Raw genomic sequence first — 23,395 nt, forward strand, 5'->3', positions numbered from 1 at the left:
CACTTTTCGGTTTTTCGCTTAATCCTCGGAAACTATGCGTCCTAGTGACATGACTACTATGAACCAAAAAAAGCTTATTCAATTTGCTACAGGTCCGGAGACCGTCAAGTTTTTCTATATCTTGTACAGTTTTTGCGCCATCTGCTCTAGAAGGTCTGTAAAATTGGAAATTTTATTTTTGTCTTACATGTTCTTTTCAGGAGAAAATCGACTAAATCAACATTGAGCAAACACTATAGACATGCGGGGGCATGTTAAGCCTAGTTCCAGGGAGGGGACTGCACCGTGCGTATATTTAGACGAACCAATTAGAGCCACTTTTGACTCCTCATCATTCAAAAACTACTGTGCATTAACACTTCAAATTTGGCTCATGTGTTGAGACTTGTAAGATAAACATCAGCTTCAAATTTCATAAATATACCTCAAACGGTTATTTAGGTATTGACGTTCAAAAATCGACATTTAGAACACTAACATCTATCTATAACATGTGAAATGTTAAAATTTACTGGTTTTTTATTTGTTCCTTTGTATTTACATAACTACCTTTCTGGATGCCAAATTTGAACCTTCGATGTCATCTGGAAGTGGTTAGAATTTGGTCTATAGGTCAAACATGTAGATTTTTGGACGCCAATACCTAAAGAACCGTTTGAGGGATATTTGTGAAATTTTAAACTGATGTATATCTTGCAAGTCTCAACACATGAGCCAAATTTGAAGTGTTAATGCACAGTAGTTTTTGAGTGATGAGGAGTCAAAAGTGGCTCAAAGTGGTTCGTCTAAATATACGCACGGTGCAGTCCCCTCCCTGGAAGTAGGCTTAACATGCTCTCGCATGTCTAGAATGATTGCTCAATGTTTATTTAGTCGATTTTCTCCTGATGGGAACATGTAAGACATAAATAAAATTTCCAATATTACAGACCTTCTAGAGCAGATGCCGCGAAAACTGTACAATTTATTGAAAAACTTGACTATCTCACCTGTAGCAAATTGAATATGATTTTTTTGGTTCAAAGTAGTCATGTCACTAGGACGCATAGTTTCCGAGGATTAAGCGAAAAACCGAAAAGTGGCACCTTTAAACCCCCCTCTCCCCGCCGGCTCAAGGGCTAAGGGTGGGGACTTTTACTATGTTCACCTCCTAACTAGTCTAAATAAAGTCCTGAAGTCAGAAATTGTGTTCTACAGTTTTCCATCTATAATGCTTTATTGACTGGACTAACAGTGCACGAAAACCCTTACAAATCACGAAAAAATGTTAACATAATATTATTTTAATAGCAAAATGAGAGACTTATGCCCGTTTTCACCATCAATCCCTATTTTTTAAGTGACCCCTATGAGAATATAATGCCTGTAAAGTGTTACCATAGGGGTCACTTAAAAATTAGGGATTGATGGTGAAAACGGGCATTATTATTTTATTTTTGAATTGTATTCAAATACCGTAATAACTTACACCTTAAATATATTCTTTTTTACGTTATAAAATAGGCTAAAAAATAGACGAATTATCACGGCCTATTACAAATTTCCACTTACTGGATTGTGGAAATACTTTCTTGTTCTTTATTTACGTTGGTTTAGTAAATTAACTACTGATTTGTCTATTCTTCCAGACGCATTGTCTACAACGATCTCAACTCAATCACACCAGAGCAATACTTCAAACATGTCACCCGAAGAGTAGCAGAAATAAAGGCGGTATCGGTAAGTATCCACCTGTCTCTCTCCCACCCGCAGACCGCCCATAACGCTGTCCCGTTTTAACGCAAAACTTCTCGAAAATTCTTGCAGGAGCCGGCACGGACGCGTTAGTTGAAATGTATGTTTAGTGTATATTAGTTTGTCGTTATGTGTAATATTTTGGAAACATCACTAACTTATAGCTCTGTATTTTCTCTCTTTCAATGCGCAAAAGGAGGAGGTAAATATGATAAGAGAGCCTTTTCGATTAGTTAACTTGTTGGAGCGCCTTATGGTGAGTACGGGTCACACGAGTTCATGATGTTTCTATGTTTACATTTTACATGAGAATGGTCGAATATTGCAGCGGTTGGCAATCAGTGGCCCGTGCTTCCTCTTACCGATGCTATAAAAAATGTAAACGTCGATGATTTTCATAAATATGACAGGTATGTCACAAAACTATCATATCTTACGATTGCATTTAACTCGCGCGCAATATGAAATGTTCCACGCACACTTTTTATGATATAGTTCAATATGTACAATTTTTAATGTTAATGTATTCAAAATGAGTCAAAAATCACCATACAATCGAATCGCTCGCTGTAGGTTTTTGCATCTTTATTAAAAAGTTAATGACTTGCCGTGAATAATTAGGACCCAGTTCGTCTTTTACATTTAATTTAAAAAATTATGCCCTTTTGCCCTAAAAGGTTGCCGACCGCTGCTATAGTATTCAAGTATTGACCATAAACTTTTAATCTTTCACAAACAACTCAAGGGCTGAATTTGAATCGCTGTCAAGTTAAGTTGCGCTATCCTTTTCTATCTAATACAGTAAGAACGAGACACTAATTTTCTTGTCAAACAGCGTTATTTCACAGTTAGCCCCATTAGGCTTATTTAAGCTAGCTTGCTCCTCTTAACATTGTCTCAAAAAACTATAATTTCATGTTTAAATTATATAAACTTACATTCATTAAAGCCCGGTCCGTGAGCACGTAGAATTTTGTCCAATGACCCCTAGCTACCCATCTTTATCGCTCGCGCGTAATTATATTGCTGTCGCGACTGTGCGACTGGTACCCGCAGTGAGTGTGCGAGCATAATTACGCGCGAGCGATAAGGATGGGTAGCTAGGGGTCATTGGACTAAATTCTACGTGCTCACGGACCAGACTATAGCTATATTCATAAGTTTTTGGAATGTTTTTATACAAAGTAAAATAGATACATAATACACAATTTGTCTTAAACATAAGTGGAAATAATTAGGTAAAGTTTAAACTAAAACTTCTATATGAGTTTAATTTGTGATTTCGATCTTGTCAATTACTACTAAAGGTAAAAGGGTGAATCCTCTTATTATTATTTACTGTTCAGTAGAGCTAAATAGTGTTTAAAATCGTTGTCATTTTCAAACAGTATCTTTATAATAAGTCGACTAAAATACAATATCCATTTCTTCAACTTCTTTCACGTTTAAATAATTAGCATGACGTCACATCACATTCCCTCTACAACCACAGGAATCTGCTTTAACTGTCACTTATTCACACATCTTTTCTTCCTTCATAACTTCTTCAAACTATACTTTTAGCTATCGTCCCGATAAAATAGATTATGTCTTTTAAATTCGCTAGCGCTATGTGTTCGTTTGTCACTGAGTACAGTCGCCAGCACATCAGCTAAAGTCCGGTCGCCGAGCAGATAGCATTTCGTCCAATGACCCCAAGCTACCCATCCTTATCGCTCGCGCGTAATTATATTGCTATCGCGACTGTGCGTCGGGCGGCCGCAGTGAGTGTGCAAGCGCTACAGTAATATTATTACGCGTGAGCGGTAAGGACGGTTAGCTTGGGGTCATTGGACGAAATTCTATCTGCTCGGTGACCGGACTTTACTCATGTTTGTTGCAAAATCGCACCTATTACAATAGGATAAGATGCAACTTGTACCGTACGATGTGCCGTCGTCTGGACCTGACGTACAGAGAAACAGTTACGCCTGTAGCACACCCTCGCGAAAATGCCCTGTCTTTTTTATAGCTCGCGCAACGAAAGTTGAGGCGGACACACACTAATATAATATTTGAATACAGAAAACACAAATACAGAATACGCAAGACTTCAGCGCAACAAGCATATACAAATACATTCAGTTTGCTCGTAGAAAATTGCGAGAAAGTACGAGTATTCTACTCTCTCAAAACTCAATAAAAGTAACTTAATAATAACTTAACATCCAATTAAACATTGATTCTGGCAGAAAAATAGGCCTACCAGTTAAAAAAAATGTGTTGATCGTCTCAACTCTCGCTGCGCGACCTATACGTTTGTTGACTTTCGGGGACTTATGCGTTGTACGATAAGCGAAACAATTTTTACGCACAGCAACCTTTCCCTATAGTGATTCCGCCTCTTTTGTGAAGCTGTATTAGCAAAACAGCTTCAAACAATATCAAGTAGACCAGTAGGTACGATCGGCGAATTTTTTTAGAACGAGCTATTCCTCTGTACGTCATCTATTCAGTGATTGTTTTCTATGTATAGAATCAGAATCATGGACAATCTTCAACACAGTTTTGGATATCAAACAATAGGACCTAACTAATATTAGGTATTTAATATTTATCCAATGTCGTTGATTGTCCACTAAATTAGTTGGTCTTAAAGAATTAGATTTATATTTGCGTGTGCTTGTTCCAGAGTCCAGAGGAGCGCAGTGTTCTCATTCAAATATTGGAGAGCACGTACAGATTCACGCTCGGTTCGATTGCCGGTGGTAAGTTGAAAACTCATAAATACTTTAAGAACTTTCAAAAATTTATCAATGAAAGAGTCGAATAAACTGCGAATATAAATAACCACGATTGAGACATAAACCACCCGCTATAAAAATAAGTTTCGTCCTCATTACCTACCCTCAGTAACTACCCCTATAAAATACAATATAATTCACGGAAGATTTCCTAACTCCTGGAGTTAATTTGTGCTAATATTTAAATTGTGCGATTTACGAAATATTAGTTTATCACACTGGGTTTACTTTTCTGGCAGGGAGAGCCCCATAACTATTGGTCTCACTGGGTCAATGCGTATGCAATTAAGTGCATTTCCCAGTTTAAAAAAGGTGACACAAACTTATCAATAAAATATTTCTTCCAGCCGTGGGCGCATCGACAGTCTACCCCATAGATTTAGTAAAGACCCGTATGCAGAACCAGCGTACAGGCTCCTTCATCGGTGAAGTGGCGTACAGAAACTCCTGGGATTGCTTCAAGAAGGTCATCCGGCACGAGGGAATATTTGGCCTTTATAGAGGACTTGTCCCTCAGTTGATCGGAGTTGCCCCTGAGAAGGCTATCAAACTTACTGTGAGTAGTTTTGAATCAACATAAATCATCATATCAGGTCAGGTTCGCATGTTTCTCCCTCACTTGGATGTGAAGAAAAAATATAGTAAATTATTTTGACTGACTTGTATTTTACTTTTCAGGTCAATGACTTAGTTCGAGACAAGTTTATGGACAAAAAGGGAAATATTTCCATATACGCTGAAATCATCGCTGGAGGTTGTGTAAGTAGTCACTCGATTTGACATTATTATTTCCCAAAAGCCTTCCATAAATACCTGTAACTTCAGGCTTACATTGTATACAAACCTTATATCCCTGTATACGTTGTTGGTTTAATAAATAAAAGTACTTGATAAATATTTTCCTTTGTTTATAAAGAGTGATCCGTCGCCGTACTGGCGATATTACTTGAAATTAATGAATAAAGTCCGGTCGCCGAGCAGATAGAATTTCGTCCAATGACCCTAAGCTACCCATCCTTATCGCTCGCGCGTAATTATATTGCTGTCGCGACTGTGCGACGGGCGGCCGCAGTGTGTGTGCGAGCGCGACAGCAATAATAAAAAGTGGTGACTGAGTTTGTTCCGGCGTTTCTTCTCAGCACTTGCCATAAATGTTTGTCTCGAAGCGCTGGTAGGGCCCAAAAGATAAGGAGACATGTAAAGTGCCCCATAAGGGCTACCTTTTCTTTTTTATTATTTTCTATTGACGTTCATAAGTGCCACTTGTGGTCTAAACTGAATAAATATTTTTGATTTTGATTTTAATATAAGTCATAAATCTTATTTGGCACATGATACAATATACAGTGTGAGTCACGTTAAAGTGTACATATGAAAATAGATGAAACTAGACCTATTTTTATCGACAAAAAAGAGGTCAAAAAATTTTTGAGATTTTTTTTAAATTTTTTATAGAATTTTTTTTCTTCCAATTACTTATTGTAAAGAAAACGTAATAACTTTTAAACTAAGCGGTATATCCTGATAAAATAAAAACAGTAATAATGCTAAATAACAGGCAATAGTAAAAAAATACATAAAATACACAAAAAATGCCAAAAAATAATAAAAAATGATACTTTTTGAAAAAAATCTGCTTAAAAATTCGTGTTTTTTTGGTTATTTGATAAATTTCTCCAAAAAATGCCCCTATAACAGGTGGTTTTTATTGTTTTGTATCATTCTCTATCGTATTACCTTTGTAAAACCAAAAATCGCATGTCTCTATCCCTATCACAACATTTGCTATGATCGTTTGAACTAAGCCTCTCCGGGCGCGCCATTCAACGCTTCGTTAACAACGAAACTGAAAATGGCTCTAGATTTGTAATTTTGATAAAGACAAGTTAGATTTCAAGTAAAAACAAAAGATTTCGAAGTAAAATAAGCATTTTAGTTAAAATTAAAATTGTCCCTACCTGTAGAGGAGAATAATGTTGTGATAGGCCTTTGTTCAAACTATCATAGCAAATGTTGTGATAGGGATAGAGACATGCAATTTTTGGTTTTACAAAGGTAATACGATAGAGAATAATACAAAACAATAAAAAACACCTGTTATAGGGGCATTTTTTGGAGAAATTTATCAAATAACCAAAAAAACACGAATTTTTAAGCAGTTTTTTTTTTCAAAAAGTATCATTTTTTATTATTTTTTGGCATTTTTTGTGTATTTTATGTATTTTTTTTACTATTGCCTGTTATTTAGCATTATTACTGTTTTTATTTTATCAGGATATACCGCTTAGTTTAAAAGTTATTACGTTTTCTTTACAATAAGTAATTGGAAGAAAAAAAATTCTATAAAAAATTTAAAAAAAATCTCAAAAATTTTTTGACCTCTTTTTTGTCGATAAAAATAGGTCTAGTTTCATCTATTTTCATATGTACACTTTAACGTGACTCACACTGTATAAAATCACTTTATATCATTTCTCCAGGCCGGCGGTTCCCAAGTGGTGTTCACGAACCCACTGGAAATAGTCAAGATCCGCCTTCAAGTGGCTGGCGAGATCGCGGGCGGGCAGAAGGTGCGCGCGTGGTCCGTGGTCAAGGACCTGGGCCTGTTCGGGCTCTACAAGGGGGCGAAGGCCTGCCTGCTGCGCGACGTGCCCTTCAGCGCCATCTACTTCCCGGCGTACGCGCATGTCAAGGTATACATTGGCAGTGCAGACAACTGCGCGTCACTACTCTCGCGCGTCACTAGACACTCGCACGTCACTAGACACTCGCGCGTCACTAGACACTCGCACGTCACTAGACACTCGCGCGTCACTAGACACTCGCGCGTCACTAGACACTCGCACGTCACTAGACACTCGCACGTCACTAGACACTCGCGCGTCACTAGACACTCGCACGTCACTAGACACTCGCGCGTCACTAGACACTCGCACGTCACTAGAGTCCCCGCCTCCTTGTGGGGCTCGGTCGCGGCGGGCAGAAGGTGCGCGCGTGGTCCGTGGTCAAGGACCTGGGCCTGTTCGGGCTCTACAAGGGGGCGAAGGCCTGCCTGCTGCGCGACGTGCCCTTCAGCGCCATCTACTTCCCGGCGTACGCGCATGTCAAGGTATACATTGGCAGTGCAGACAACTGCGCGTCACTACTCTCGCGCGTCACTAGACACTCGCGCGTCACTAGACACTCGCGCGTCACTAGACACTCGCACGTCACTAGACACTCGCGCGTCACTAGACACTCGCACGTCACTAGACACTCGCACGTCACTAGACACTCGCACGTCACTAGACACTCGCACGTCACTAGACACTCGCGCGTCACTAGACACTCGCACGTCACTAGAGTCCCCGCCTCCTTGTGGGGCTCGGTCGCGGCGGGCAGAAGGTGCGCGCGTGGTCCGTGGTCAAGGACCTGGGCCTGTTCGGGCTCTACAAGGGGGCGAAGGCCTGCCTGCTGCGCGACGTGCCCTTCAGCGCCATCTACTTCCCGGCGTACGCGCATGTCAAGGTATACATTGGCAGTGCAGACAACTGCGCGTCACTAGACACTCGCGCGTCACTAGACACTCGCGCGTCACTAGACACTCGCGCGTCACTAGACACTCGCACGTCACTAGACACTCGCACGTCACTAGACACTCGCACGTCACTAGAGTCCCCGCCTCCTTGTGGGGCTCGGTCGCGGCGGGCAGAAGGTGCGCGCGTGGTCCGTGGTCAAGGACCTGGGCCTGTTCGGGCTCTACAAGGGGGCGAAGGCCTGCCTGCTGCGCGACGTGCCCTTCAGCGCCATCTACTTCCCGGCGTACGCGCATGTCAAGGTATACATTGGCAGTGCAGACAACTGCGCGTCACTAGACACTCGCGCGTCACTAGACACTCGCGCGTCACTAGACACTCGCGCGTCACTAGACACTCGCACGTCACTAGACACTCGCGCGTCACTAGACACTCGCGCGTCACTAGACACTCGCACGTCACTAGACACTCGCGCGTCACTAGACACTCGCGCGTCACTAGACACTCGCGCGTCACTAGACACTCGCACGTCACTAGAGTCCCCGCCTCCTTGTGGGGCTCGGTCGCGGCGGGCAGAAGGTGCGCGCGTGGTCCGTGGTCAAGGACCTGGGCCTGTTCGGGCTCTACAAGGGGGCGAAGGCCTGCCTGCTGCGCGACGTGCCCTTCAGCGCCATCTACTTCCCGGCGTACGCGCATGTCAAGGTATACATTGGCAGTGCAGACAACTGCGCGTCACTAGACACTCGCGCGTCACTAGACACTCGCGCGTCACTAGACACTCGCGCGTCACTAGACACTCGCACGTCACTAGACACTCGCGCGTCACTAGACACTCGCGCGTCACTAGACACTCGCACGTCACTAGACACTCGCGCGTCACTAGACACTCGCGCGTCACTAGACACTCGCGCGTCACTAGACACTCGCACGTCACTAGAGTCCCCGCCTCCTTGTGGGGCTCGGTCGCGGCGGGCAGAAGGTGCGCGCGTGGTCCGTGGTCAAGGACCTGGGCCTGTTCGGGCTCTACAAGGGGGCGAAGGCCTGCCTGCTGCGCGACGTGCCCTTCAGCGCCATCTACTTCCCGGCGTACGCGCATGTCAAGGTATACATTGGCAGTGCAGACAACTGCGCGTCACTACTCTCGCGCGTCACTAGACACTCGCGCGTCACTAGACACTCGCGCGTCACTAGACACTCGCGCGTCACTAGACACTCGCGCGTCACTAGACACTCGCACGTCACTAGACACTCGCGCGTCACTAGACACTCGCACGTCACTAGAGTCCCCGCCTCCTTGTGGGGCTCGGTCGCGGCGGGCAGAAGGTGCGCGCGTGGTCCGTGGTCAAGGACCTGGGCCTGTTCGGGCTCTACAAGGGGGCGAAGGCCTGCCTGCTGCGCGACGTGCCCTTCAGCGCCATCTACTTCCCGGCGTACGCGCATGTCAAGGTATACATTGGCAGTGCAGACAACTGCGCGTCACTACTCTCGCGCGTCACTAGACACTCGCGCGTCACTAGACACTCGCGCGTCACTAGACACTCGCGCGTCACTAGACATTCGCGCGTCACTAGACACTCGCACGTCACTAGACACTCGCGCGTCACTAGACACTCGCGCGTCACTAGACATTCGCGCGTCACTAGACACTCGCGCGTCACTAGACACTCGCACGTCACTAGACACTCGCACGTCACTAGACACTCGCACGTCACTAGACACTCGCGCGTCACTAGACACTCGCACGTCACTAGACACTCGCACGTCACTAGAGTCCCCGCCTCCTTGTGGGGCTCGGTCGCGGCGGGCAGAAGGTGCGCGCGTGGTCCGTGGTCAAGGACCTGGGCCTGTTCGGGCTCTACAAGGGGGCGAAGGCCTGCCTGCTGCGCGACGTGCCCTTCAGCGCCATCTACTTCCCGGCGTACGCGCATGTCAAGGTATACATTGGCAGTGCAGACAACTGCGCGTCACTACTCTCGCGCGTCACTAGACACTCGCGCGTCACTAGACACTCGCGCGTCACTAGACACTCGCGCGTCACTACTCTCGCGCGTCACTAGACACTCGCGCGTCACTAGACACTCGCACGTCACTAGACACTCGCGCGTCACTAGACACTCGCACGTCACTAGACGCTCGCACGTCACTAGACACTCGCGCGTCACTAGACCCTCGCACGTCACTAGACACTCGCGCGTCACTAGACACTCGCGCGTCACTAGACACTCGCACGTCACTAGACACTCGCACGTCACTAGACACTCGCACGTCACTAGACACTCGCACTTCACTAGACACTCGCGCGTCACTAGACACTCGCGCGTCACTAGACACTCGCACGTCACTAGACACTCGCACGTCACTAGACACTCGCACGTCACTAGACACTCGCACTTCACTAGACACTCGCGCGTCACTAGACACTCGCGCGTCACTAGACACTCGCGCGTCACTAGACACTCGCACGTCACTAGACACTCGCACGTCAATAGACACTCGCACGTCACTAGACACTCGCACGTCACTAGACACTCGCACGTCAATAGACACTCGCACGTCACTAGACACTCGCGCGTCACTACTCTCGCACGTCACTAGACACTCGCGCGTCACTAGACACTCGCGCGTCACTAGACACTCGCGCGTCACTAGACACTCGCACGTCACTAGACACTCGCACGTCACTAGACACTCGCACGTCAATAGACACTCGCACGTCACTAGACACTCGCGCGTCACTACTCTCGCACGTCACTAGACACTCGCGCGTCACTAGACACTCGCGCGTCACTAGACACTCGCGCGTCACTAGACACTCGCGCGTCACTAGACACTCGCACGTCACTAGACACTCGCGCGTCACTAGACACTCGCGCGTCACTAGACACTCGCGCGTCACTAGACACTCGCGCGTCACTAGACACTCGCGCGTCACTAGACACTCGCACGTCACTAGACACTCGCACGTCACTAGAGTCCCCGCCTCCTTGTGGGGCTCGGTCGCGGCGGGCAGAAGGTGCGCGCGTGGTCCGTGGTCAAGGACCTGGGCCTGTTCGGGCTCTACAAGGGGGCGAAGGCCTGCCTGCTGCGCGACGTGCCCTTCAGCGCCATCTACTTCCCGGCGTACGCGCATGTCAAGGTATACATTGGCAGTGCAGACAACTGCGCGTCACTACTCTCGCGCGTCACTAGACACTCGCGCGTCACTAGACACTCGCGCGTCACTAGACACTCGCGCGTCACTAGACACTCGCGCGTCACTAGACACTCGCACGTCACTAGACACTCGCGCGTCACTAGACACTCGCACGTCACTAGAGTCCCCGCCTCCTTGTGGGGCTCGGTCGCGGCGGGCAGAAGGTGCGCGCGTGGTCCGTGGTCAAGGACCTGGGCCTGTTCGGGCTCTACAAGGGGGCGAAGGCCTGCCTGCTGCGCGACGTGCCCTTCAGCGCCATCTACTTCCCGGCGTACGCGCATGTCAAGGTATACATTGGCAGTGCAGACAACTGCGCGTCACTACTCTCGCGCGTCACTAGACACTCGCACGTCACTAGACACTCGCACGTCACTAGACACTCGCGCGTCACTAGACACTCGCGCGTCACTAGACACTCGCACGTCACTAGACACTCGCGCGTCACTAGACACTCGCACGTCACTAGAGTCCCCGCCTCCTTGTGGGGCTCGGTCGCGGCGGGCAGAAGGTGCGCGCGTGGTCCGTGGTCAAGGACCTGGGCCTGTTCGGGCTCTACAAGGGGGCGAAGGCCTGCCTGCTGCGCGACGTGCCCTTCAGCGCCATCTACTTCCCGGCGTACGCGCATGTCAAGGTATACATTGGCAGTGCAGACAACTGCGCGTCACTAATCTCGCGCGTCACTAGACACTCGCACGTCTCTGGACACTCGCGCGTCACTAGAAACTCGCGTGTCACTAGACACTCGCACGTCACTAGACACTCGCACGTCACTAGACACTCGCGCGTCACTAGACACTCGCGCGTCACTAGACACTCGCACATCACTAGACACTCGCGCGTCACTAGACACTCGCGCGTCACTAGACACTCGCACGTCACTAGAGTCCCCGCCTCCTTGTGGGGCTCGGTCGCGGCGGGCAGAAGGTGCGCGCGTGGTCCGTGGTCAAGGACCTGGGCCTGTTCGGGCTCTACAAGGGGGCGAAGGCCTGCCTGCTGCGCGACGTGCCCTTCAGCGCCATCTACTTCCCGGCGTACGCGCATGTCAAGGTATACATTGGCAGTGCAGACAACTGCGCGTCACTACTCTCGCGCGTCACTAGACACTCGCGCGTCACTAGACACTCGCGCGTCACTAGACACTCGCGCGTCACTAGACACTCGCACGTCACTAGACACTCGCACGTCACTAGAGTCCCCGCCTCCTTGTGGGGCTCGGTCGCGGCGGGCAGAAGGTGCGCGCGTGGTCCGTGGTCAAGGACCTGGGCCTGTTCGGGCTCTACAAGGGGGCGAAGGCCTGCCTGCTGCGCGACGTGCCCTTCAGCGCCATCTACTTCCCGGCGTACGCGCATGTCAAGGTATACATTGGCAGTGCAGACAACTGCGCGTCACTACTCTCGCGCGTCACTAGACACTCGCACGTCACTAGACACTCGCACGTCACTAGAGACTCGCACGTCACTAGACACTCGCGCGTCACTAGACACTCGCACGTCACTAGACACTCGCGCGTCACTAGACACTCGCGCGTCACTAGACACTCGCACGTCACTAGACACTCGCGCGTCACTAGACACTCGCACGTCACTAGACACTCGCACGTCACTAGACACTCCCACGTCACTAGACACTCGCACGTCACTAGACACTCGCACGTCACTACTCTCGCGCGTCACTAGACACTCGCCCGTCACTAGACACTCGCTCGTCACTAGACACTCGCGCGTCACTAGACACTCGCGCGTCACTAGACACTCGCACGTCACTAGAGTCCCCGCCTCCTTGTGGGGCTCGGTCGCGGCGGGCAGAAGGTGCGCGCGTGGTCCGTGGTCAAGGACCTGGGCCTGTTCGGGCTCTACAAGGGGGCGAAGGCCTGCCTGCTGCGCGACGTGCCCTTCAGCGCCATCTACTTCCCGGCGTACGCGCATGTCAAGGTATACATTGGCAGTGCAGACAACTGCGCGTCACTACTCTCGCGCGTCACTAGACACTCGCGCGTCACTAGACACTCGCGCGTCACTAGACACTCGCGCGTCACTAGACACTCGCACGTCACTAGACACTCGCACGTCACTAGAGTCCCCGCCTCCTTGTGGGGCTCGGTCGCGGCGGGCAGAAGGTGCGCGCGTGGTCCGTGGTCAAGGACCTGGGCCTGTTCGGGCTCTACAAGGGGGCGAAGGCCTGCCTGCTGCGCGACGTGCCCTTCAGCGCCATCTACTTCCCGGCGTACGCGCATGTCAAGGTATACATTGGCAGTGCAGACAACTGCGCGTCACTACTCTCGCGCGTCACTAGACACTCGCGCGTCACTAGACACTCGCACGTCACTAGACACTCGCACGTCACTAGACACTCGCACGTCACTAGACACTCGCACGTCACTAGACACTCGCGCGTCACTAGACACTCGCACGGCACTAGACACTCGCGCGTCACTAGACACTCGCACGTCACTAGAGTCCCCGCCTCCTTGTGGGGCTCGGTCGCGGCGGGCAGAAGGTGCGCGCGTGGTCCGTGGTCAAGGACCTGGGCCTGTTCGGGCTCTACAAGGGGGCGAAGGCCTGCCTGCTGCGCGACGTGCCCTTCAGCGCCATCTACTTCCCGGCGTACGCGCATGTCAAGGTTTACATTGGCAGTGCAGACAACTGCGCGTCACTACTCTCGCGCGTCACTAGGCACTCGCACGTCACTAGACACTCGCACGTCACTAGACACTCGCGCGTCACTAGACACTCGCACGTCACTAGACACTCGCACGTCACTAGACACTCGCACGTCACTAGACATCGATCGCTATGAAAACAAAATTCCTGATATGTGTTACCATAGGGATCACTTAAAAATTAGGGATTGATGGTGAAAACTGGCATTAGTCTCCACTCCAGAAACATGAGCCCACTATTATACCAGAGGCAAATACAGTGTGAGTCACGTTAAAGTGTACATATGAAAATAGATAAAACTAGACCTGTTTTTATCGACAAAAAAGAGGTCAAAAAATTTTTGAGATTTTTTTTTAATTTTTTATCGAATTTTTTTCTTCCAATTACTTATTGTAAAGAAAACGTAATAACTTTTAAACTAAGCGGTATATCCTAATAAAATAAAAGCAGTAATAATGCTAAATAACAGGCGATACTAAAAAAATACATAAAATACACAAAAAAGGCCAAAAAATAATAAAAAAATATACTTTTTGAAAAAAATCTGCGTAAAAATTCGTGTTTTTTTGGTTATTTGATAAATTTCTCCAAAAAATGCCCCTATAACCGGTGGTTTTTATTACTTTGTATTGTTCTCTATCGTATTATCTTTGTAAAACCAAAAATCGAATGTCTCTATCCCTATCACAACATTTGCTATGATCGTTTGAACAAAGGCCTGCCACAACATTATTCTCCGCTACAGGTAGAGACAATTTTAATTTTCACTAAAATGCTTATTTTACTTCGAAATCTTTTGTTTTTATTTGAAATCTAACTTGTCTTTATCAAAATTACAAATCTAGAGCCATTTTCAGTTTTGTTGTTAACGAAGCGTTGAATGGCGCGCTCGGAGAGGATTAGTTCAAACGATCATTGCAAACGTTGTGATAGGGATAGAGACATGCGATTTTTGGTTTTACAAAGATAATACGATAGAGAATAATACAAAGTAATAAAAACCACCAGTTATAGGGACATTTTTTGAAGAAATTTATCAAATAACCAAAAATACACGAATTTTTAAGCAGATTTTTTTCAAAAATTATCATTTTTTGTTATTTGTTGGCCTTTTTTGTATATTTTATGTATTTTTATAGTATTGCCTGTTATTTAGAATTATTACTGTTTTTATTTTATCAGGATATACCGCTTAGTTTAAAAGTTATTACGTTTTCTTTACAATAAGTAATTGGAAGAAAAAAAATTCTATAAAAAATAAAAAAAAAATCTCAAAAAATTTTTGACCTCTTTTTTGTCGATAAAAATAGGTCTAGTTTCATCTATTTTCATATGTACACTTTAACGTGACTCACACTGTATACAATTTGCAGCAGCAGCTTAAGTCCGAGCAGATAGAATTTCGTCCAATGACCCCAAGCAACCCATCCTTATTACTCGCATGTAATTATATCGCTGTCGCGACTGTGCGACGGGCGGCCGCAGTAAGTGTGCGATATTATATCTACTCGGCGACCGGACTTTAGTGGCCTTGAGTTAACGAGTCCCAATCTACTCAGCCAATGCAACAACACGGCTAATATTCACTAACCGCAAAGAGTCGCGGCAGTTGCTGCCATGAATAACTAGATTGATTACTACCTCTAACTTCGTGAATGTTTCAATGACCATTCTCCTCTATTTCAGGCTAAATTCGCGGACGAAAACGGCTACAACCACCCGCTAACGCTGTTAGCGGCCGGAGCCATCGCCGGCATTCCCGCCGCCTCGCTCGTCACCCCTGCTGACGTCATCAAGACCCGGCTACAGGTCAATTGATGAACCATTAATATAGTCTGGTCCGTGAGCACGTAGAATTTTGTCCAATGACCCCATGCTACCCATCCTTAACGCTCGCGCGTAATTATGTTGCTGTTGCGCTCGCACAGTCACTGCGGGCGCCCGTCGCACAGTCGCGACAGCAATATAATTACGCGCGAGCGATAAGGATGGGTAGCTTGGGGTCATTGGACAAAATTCTACGTGCTCACGGACCGGACTTAAGATATCTACAGGGTGTCCCAGAATGGGTGAATCAAACTGATAGGGGATTCAGATTTTTTTTAAATAATGTGCTCTAAACTCGAAATCTAGTCATTATTTTCAAAAGTTTGTTTACAGGTAAACGAAGCGATCATGTACAATTAATATTAGTAAGAAAAAAGTACAAATAACCTCCAAACGCAGCAATTATAGCCAGATACTTAGGCAAAGCTAATTTATAATAACTTAAAAAAAAATGATTTGTCCTTATGCGCTTAATTTTTTTTTTAGGGATAGTACATTAGTAGAGCTACCTCCCCTATCAGTATGTTTCACCCGTTCTGGGACACCCTGTATATTATAGGAGCTTAAAACATGAGCTACTTTTTATGTTCTTCGAAATTGAAATTGATCGTTTTTTCATCTCAAACTTTAAAAGCACGGGTTTTTGCCACGTATGACCAATTAGACCTAAGTTGCGCGCTGCGATAAGCGGTTATCACGCCATTTTATCGATTTTGCCTATACATTTGACGTCGATAAGAGTATATCACGGCACGCATCCTAGCCCGGGCCGCCCATGTTCAATAAAGAAGCAACAAAAAATTTTGTATTGATTTATCATTTCTCTATACATCTGTATATAAGTTATTTCATTCTAAAACACTTCTTGAGCTTCATATTGACCAAGCAACTGGGCCCAAACTTACGAAACGATTGAAACCACAAAGAAATAAAATTTAATTATTTATTTATTTTCCACTCTTCAGGTAGTAGCGAGATCTGGCCAGACGACGTATAACGGCGTAATAGACGCGACTAGGAAAATCTACGCCGAAGAAGGAGCTAGAGCTTTCTGGAAGGGAGCTTTGGGTAATTAACGTATTTTTAGAACGTCGTAGCTAGAATATACTTAATGTAAACTATGACCTATGATCACTGAATGCCCTAATATTTTTTTAGCACAACGTACTTTGCACTCAATAAAATACAGTAGGTAGCGCGTCTCAAATACACGTAGTCCACTAAGAGCAAAAATAGCGCCTGCACGAATAGCACCTGGCCTAGTCCACGAAGAGCACCTATCGATATTTTGTTCTCTCTGTTCGTAGACAAAAATGTAAAAAATCCACGAATATCAAATCGATAGGTGCTCTTCGCGACTAGGCCAGGTGCTAAATAAATAAATAAAAAATTATTATTTTTACTAGGAAAATTGCAACTTTTTACCTCTTAAGGACCTCCATAAGAAGTAAAAAATATTCATATTACAATTTACTCAGCTGTATTACGAATATTGAAAAAGTTAAAATATGTAACACAAAAGCTGTCCGAATTAATAGCATAAAATTATGTATCCAAGTTACATTTATTATGAACACGTTAAATCCAGGAGGTAAAGGACTTATTCTTGTTCTAAAATTTAATTCCCTATTGTACAGTCGCGGAATGAAAAGGTTCGTCACCTTAGTGTCGGTTTTCGCTTGCACTAGGGACTAGGTAATGTAAGAGTCAAACCTGCCAACATAACCGTGCAAGAAACATTGCTGCTAACATTTAAATAAATATGACGTTTGCTAACGAATAAGGTTTTGCTTGTTTATTTTTCTATCCCATCAGTGCAATGTCACAAAATGTAGTTTTTTTTATTTAATAGATAATGGCAGGTTGAACCAACAAGAAGGTTTTAGTTTATCAATCATAATAATCTTCTTGACAAGTTAAATTGTCAAACAACTTTGATCTGAATAATTTTGAACTTTACTGACGAACAGTTAAAGATTATTTTCTCTTAACTCGAGATTATTCTGTAACATAGTTTCAAAAGGTAATATCTCGCGATTCGTTGAAGGAATCGATTTGAAAACTGACGAACTTTTTCATTCCGTGACTGTACTTTTCTTTCCCCAAGCATTGAAAAGAGACAACGCTATAACATTGGTTGCATTATTTCAGCCCGTGTATTCCGTTCGTCGCCACAGTTCGGTGTGACGCTCGTCACATACGAAATTCTGCAGCGCCTCTTCTATGTCGACTTTGGAGGAACGTAAGTATTTTTAAAGCATAACCTATTTCGGATCACGATTTGACTAACAAAGTTACACGCACCTGTTGTGATGCACGTGGAACTTTTTCTACTACTCAAAATGAAGTACTTGAATGCACCAAATAAATACTATTAATTACAGCACTCAGTATCTATCTATATCTATCTATTATATAAAAGAAAGTCGTGTTAGTTACTCCACTTATAACTCAAGAACGGCTGAACCGATTTAGCTGAAAATTGTCAGGGAGGTAGTTTAGAGCCAGGAGAAGGACATAGGATACTTTTTATCCCGTTCGAAATAAAAAAAAAAAGTCTGCTTATTTATTGCCATTAAGGCGGAACAAAGTTCGCCGGGTCAGCTAGTTACTAATAAAATTCAGCTAAAGTCCGGACGCCGAGCAGATAGAATTTCGTACAATGACCCCAAGCTACCCATCCTTATCGCTCGCGCGTAATTATATTGCTGTCATGCTCGCACACTCACTGCGGCAGCACAAACATTTGTGTGCATATGAACATATTTGTTTGTATTGGACTGGGTGTTTTCTATGTATAATAAGTATATATTTACAAAAAAAAGTATTTAAGTATGTTTATATCCGTTGTCTAGTACCCATAGTACAAGCTTTGCTTAGTTTGGGACTAGGAGCGCAGTGTAAAATGTCCAAGGATATTTATTTATTTATTTTATTTATCTTCCAGTCGACCGACCGGCTCGGAGTTGCACGTGGCGACACCTATTGAGGAAGTCAAGAAGAAGGCCGATCACATCGGCGGGTACCAGGTCGCGATACCGGTCCTCACCGGCCTCGAAACCAAATTCGGTATCTCGCTACCAAGATTCTCGTTCCCGAAACCGGCGGCTCAGTAGGTACGGACCTAGTAAATACCACCTAGTACGGAACGTGATATTTAGTCACGTGATTTGGAATAAGCTATGAGTATGAGAGCCTAGATGAGGCACTCGATATTGGCGTCACGTAATGTTCGACAGAGTAACATTACGTCTGTATTGTAACTTTCTTCAGCAGTACTTGTTAGTCAAAGTTTTAATTTCATTTCTTAGTGCGGGCTTCTTTACAATATTGTATTGCATTCATGATTATTGGGCATTACAGAATAATGCTTCACAATACAAAAAATTATAATGATTAAAGGTTAATTTTAATTTCTAATTATTTTTAGGGCGGGACCCTGTGAAAAAAATATATCTATTTAAAATCACATGTAACTGATTATGTTAATTGTTCGTTTGCCTTGATTTACCGTCACTCTTTTGAGAAAGAAGCCGCACTATTCTAGTTATCATTCGCACTTACAGCATTTTACATCAAATCCTTCTTTTTTGAAGATTTTTTATATTAATTTTAATTTAAACCATTCGAAATCAGTCAAACTATTGTTAATTTGTTTTGTTATGACTTTTTGAGTGAAAATGTTTTTGAAATGATACTGATTATAAATTATTTATTTATAAACACTGCCTATTTGGGACCTAGATACATCCCTGTCATTTAAATTACGTATTTGTTGCCAGTTAACATTTAAAACAATCTTTCCACGGTACAAGCCTACGATTAACTTTTAACTTTTGATAAGGGTAACGCAACATCGTACAAAAGCGACCTACCTGATGTTAAACATTTGGAGATACTGAGATTAACGTATTTTTAGAACGTCGTAGCTAGAATAATACTTAATATTAACAGTTATTATATGACCTATGATCACTCTGAATTCCCTAATATTTTTAGCACAACTAGCGTAATTACTTTGCGCTCTATAAAATACAGTAGCGTGTCTCGAATACACGTAGTCCACTTAGAGCACCCGCCAAAATAGCACCTGCACGAATAGCACCTGGCCTAGTCCACGAAGAGCACCTATCGATATTTTCTTCTCTCTGTTCGTAGACAAAAATGTAAAAAATCCACGAATATAGCATCATCATTTAGCTAGTACCAAATAAATATTTTTTCTTTCTTTCGAATAGCATATCGATAGGTGCTCTTCGTGACTAGGCCAGGTGCTATTCCTGCGGGTGCTATTTGGGCGGGCGCTCTAAATTGACTATTCATCGAAAAACATTCTGAATTTGTATGAAACCCTTCTGTATTGCCAGTCTACAAATTAAACAATAAAGGACATTGTCAGAAACCGCCTTAGATACCTGGGCACAGCAGTAAAGTATCAAAATTAATCTCTTACTTTTTGAATACTTAAATATTAATTAGATTGTAACGGACACTTGAGGATTAAAAAATGAAATATTAAAAGTATTTTATATGTATTCCATAATACTATGACGACATCCGGACATTTTAGGGCGTGGCCTGCTCCATATCCTATGAAGTTCCATAATTTGTGTCGATAAAATCTATGTAAAATCGGCACAAGGCAATGCCGTACTTCATTGTTAGGAATCCATGTAATAGTGATGTTGACTGCGGTCATCATAGACAATAAGATACCGATCTTGTAAATAAAATAAATCGTCCAAATTGCTACAGTATGACTAGATTTTAATTAAAAGTTAAAAATATATTGCACGATACTACAAGAAGCTATCTAATGTGTCCAACTGGTCGAAGGTCATGAATAAAATAAAAAGAATTGTGATCATAACACTGATATAGACAATGACAACAATATGGGATCATCTTTAATATATCTGTTACAGTTTCAAAATTCGATGAAAAATCCAATGCCGCTTAAAGTGAGAGAAATGTCTAAAGTTCTAATAGAATTGAAAGTTTTATTCGCTCAAAATGCTTATAACAATAATTGGTAATACATTTCAAATATTAAGTACCTTTATAATGTATCGATAGAACCAAAATGATATCCTCTCAGCTTGGAAAGGGAAAACCCAGGATTGGGGGAGCGCTCCAGGCAATTTTTAGAACATTTCATAGGTGGTAGTAAATAATATTTATTTTATTATTAAAATTGAATATTTTGATATTGATAAAATTGAATATATCTTTCGATTCAAATACCGAATATTTTTCAATCGATAATAATTATCGAGAATTGTTAATAATATTCAATTAAAAGTTGTTCAATCCCTAGTCATGCATAGACTAAGACGGTAACCATGGAGATAGTTAGTTTGGTAAGTCACGTGTTAAATGTCAAAAGTGGAAAGTAAACATAGGATTCATGTTATTTATTTACGTGCAAAATGTAAGTAAGTAAATCATAAAAGTGGAACGCCGAGCTATTTCCAAAACCCGTCCAATATTATAATACAATTTGGCTGCGACAACTACAATACAGAACATCTCCCAAATCGATGTGCATAAAATAATATAATACAATACTAGTAAGTAAGAGGTTATGATAACAATATTGCTATCAATAAGTTTATAGAATTGGTCCGCCAGGAATAATTGTTCTTACATAAAGATTTGTGTCATTTAGAACCTAGAAAGTATTATTTCGGCACTGTTGATCTAACGGCGAACAATGTATGGAGAACGAACATTGTCCTTTATTATCCTAAACTTAAAGTCCAATTTCCAATGTTCCTTGTGATCGTAGGTCAGATTATACGCTTGGGCACGTCCATAGGTAATGCGTTATAATGCTTATGTAGTACGTAGCTGTGTATACGCTTATGTATAAGGTGAAATATACAAATGTACAATTTAATTGATCGTTTTATACAGGGTTTTAGGTAAATGGGTATATGAGCCGACACTAGCCCATGTTAACATATGCATATAAATGGTATGGTGAAGTCATAAAATTGATATCATAATTTTAATTATTTTAATTTTCATACAAATCTGATTTTATAAATTTTATTTTGTATGAACATTTAAAAAATTAAAATGAGAATATCATATTTCTGACTTCACCATACCATTTATATGCATATGTTAACATGGGCTAGTGTCGGCTCATATACCCATTTACCTAACACGCTGTATAATATCTATAAAATAGCCAAGAAATAAAATAAAGTTTTTTGACATTGTGAACGAAATATTGTACAGTTTATTGCGTATGTATTGTTTTAGAGAGTATTTAAAAACATTAAAAATATTAAAACAGTTGGCGCTGCCAAGTACTATAAAATTAAATATTATTACAATTATTCAATTTATTCCATTTAAGATAATTTTGCTGATTGAACAACTTTTTCGATGGAATCGACATCAAGATCGTTAATTTCCAAGTCGTGTTTGAATAGAAGAAAGATGATACCAAATAAATATTTTTTCTTTCTTTCTTTCTAATGAAGCTGTCTGTAGTAGCTCAGTTTAACAAGCACATTATACAGTCTTTTTTAATCTAAAATCCTATCTAATGTCTCACTAATTGCAACATTATTTCGCTAATTGCTATTGTATATTGCATTATAAATACTGTAATTAAATTAACATACAGTATTGTAAATACTTTGCACTATTTTTAGCATAACAAATTCTATCTAGCTGTTAGTAAATAAATCAAGGATTTTTATTATCATATTTTCTATGAATCTCTTCAAAAGGTTCCACGCCGCTTTATACGACAATTTATTAAGAAATACTCTAGACTCTGCAAGTTTTTGGACGTTCCAATATTTTTATACTTAAGATTAATTTCACACTATCACGGTAACCTTTACTATGTCGAATTTATGATTTTCATATCAGATTCAAATTAAGATATTGAAAAATAGCTTTTTTGCAATAATATAAGAGAAGTCATAAAATGTCCATAAAAGCGCACTAAAATATTTACTGGCTTATCTACTAACTTGTACTTTTTAAATGAAGTTGAGCTTAATTTATTAATCTTATTAGGGACCATTTACCAAATAATTGACCAAAATACACTGGCGATGTATTTTTCAAATTTCCTGCTTAATGCCACGTGACCACTTTTAGCCCCTCCCATATAGTATGTGGCACAATATAGTCAGTATTTGTGAATGGCCCCTACTAACCAGTGGTACGCAAATTCGTATTTGTACTATGGATGGCCCAATACACGATTGCACAAGTTGTAAACCCGAATCACTATTTATCTCTTTCTGTATCGATAATTATATTACTTATAAGCGAAATGTTGTCAAACAACGTTGTAAAAAGTGAATCATAGGAGTAAAGACAAGTGATAGAAAACTGATGTGACTACTATATTTATTGATATTGTACATTTTTGTGTTAAAAATAAATCGAATAAAACCTCGATTTCGTATTTTATTTCAGTAGAAGTATTTTTAAGCCGTGTGGATCTAACAGGGTTATTCATAATGATTGTCTCAATCATTACTAAACAGACAAACTTGTTATATTACTGTGTAAAGCCCGGTCTGTGAGCACGTAGAATTTTGTCCGATGACCCCAAGCTACCCATCCTTATCGCTCGCGCATAATTATATTATTGCTGTCGCGGCTGTGCGACGGGCGCCCGCTGTGAGTGTGCGAGCGCGACAGCAACAT

The 23,395-nt window shown here is 43.0% G+C and overlaps 1 protein-coding gene across 1 annotated transcript in view; it reads left to right on the forward strand.

Annotated features, from left to right (window-relative positions):
• Window positions 1-23,143, forward strand: part of LOC135073736 (calcium-binding mitochondrial carrier protein Aralar1) — a 33,649-nt gene extending 10,506 nt beyond the window's left edge. The window contains exons 6-14 of the mRNA XM_063967896.1: window positions 1,629-1,719; window positions 4,406-4,481; window positions 4,865-5,073; window positions 5,196-5,276; window positions 6,998-7,210; window positions 15,572-15,694; window positions 16,678-16,780; window positions 17,864-17,954; window positions 18,660-23,143. Of these exons, the coding sequence (XP_063823966.1) occupies window positions 1,629-1,719; window positions 4,406-4,481; window positions 4,865-5,073; window positions 5,196-5,276; window positions 6,998-7,210; window positions 15,572-15,694; window positions 16,678-16,780; window positions 17,864-17,954; window positions 18,660-18,828 (1,156 nt within the window). The 3' untranslated portion in view covers window positions 18,829-23,143. The remainder of the gene's footprint in view (window positions 1-1,628; window positions 1,720-4,405; window positions 4,482-4,864; window positions 5,074-5,195; window positions 5,277-6,997; window positions 7,211-15,571; window positions 15,695-16,677; window positions 16,781-17,863; window positions 17,955-18,659) is intronic.
• The last annotated feature ends 252 nt before the right edge of the window (window positions 23,144-23,395 follow it).

This window comes from Ostrinia nubilalis, chromosome 8 (assembly GCF_963855985.1).
Source record: "Ostrinia nubilalis chromosome 8, ilOstNubi1.1, whole genome shotgun sequence".
NCBI lineage: Eukaryota > Metazoa > Arthropoda > Insecta > Lepidoptera > Crambidae > Ostrinia > Ostrinia nubilalis.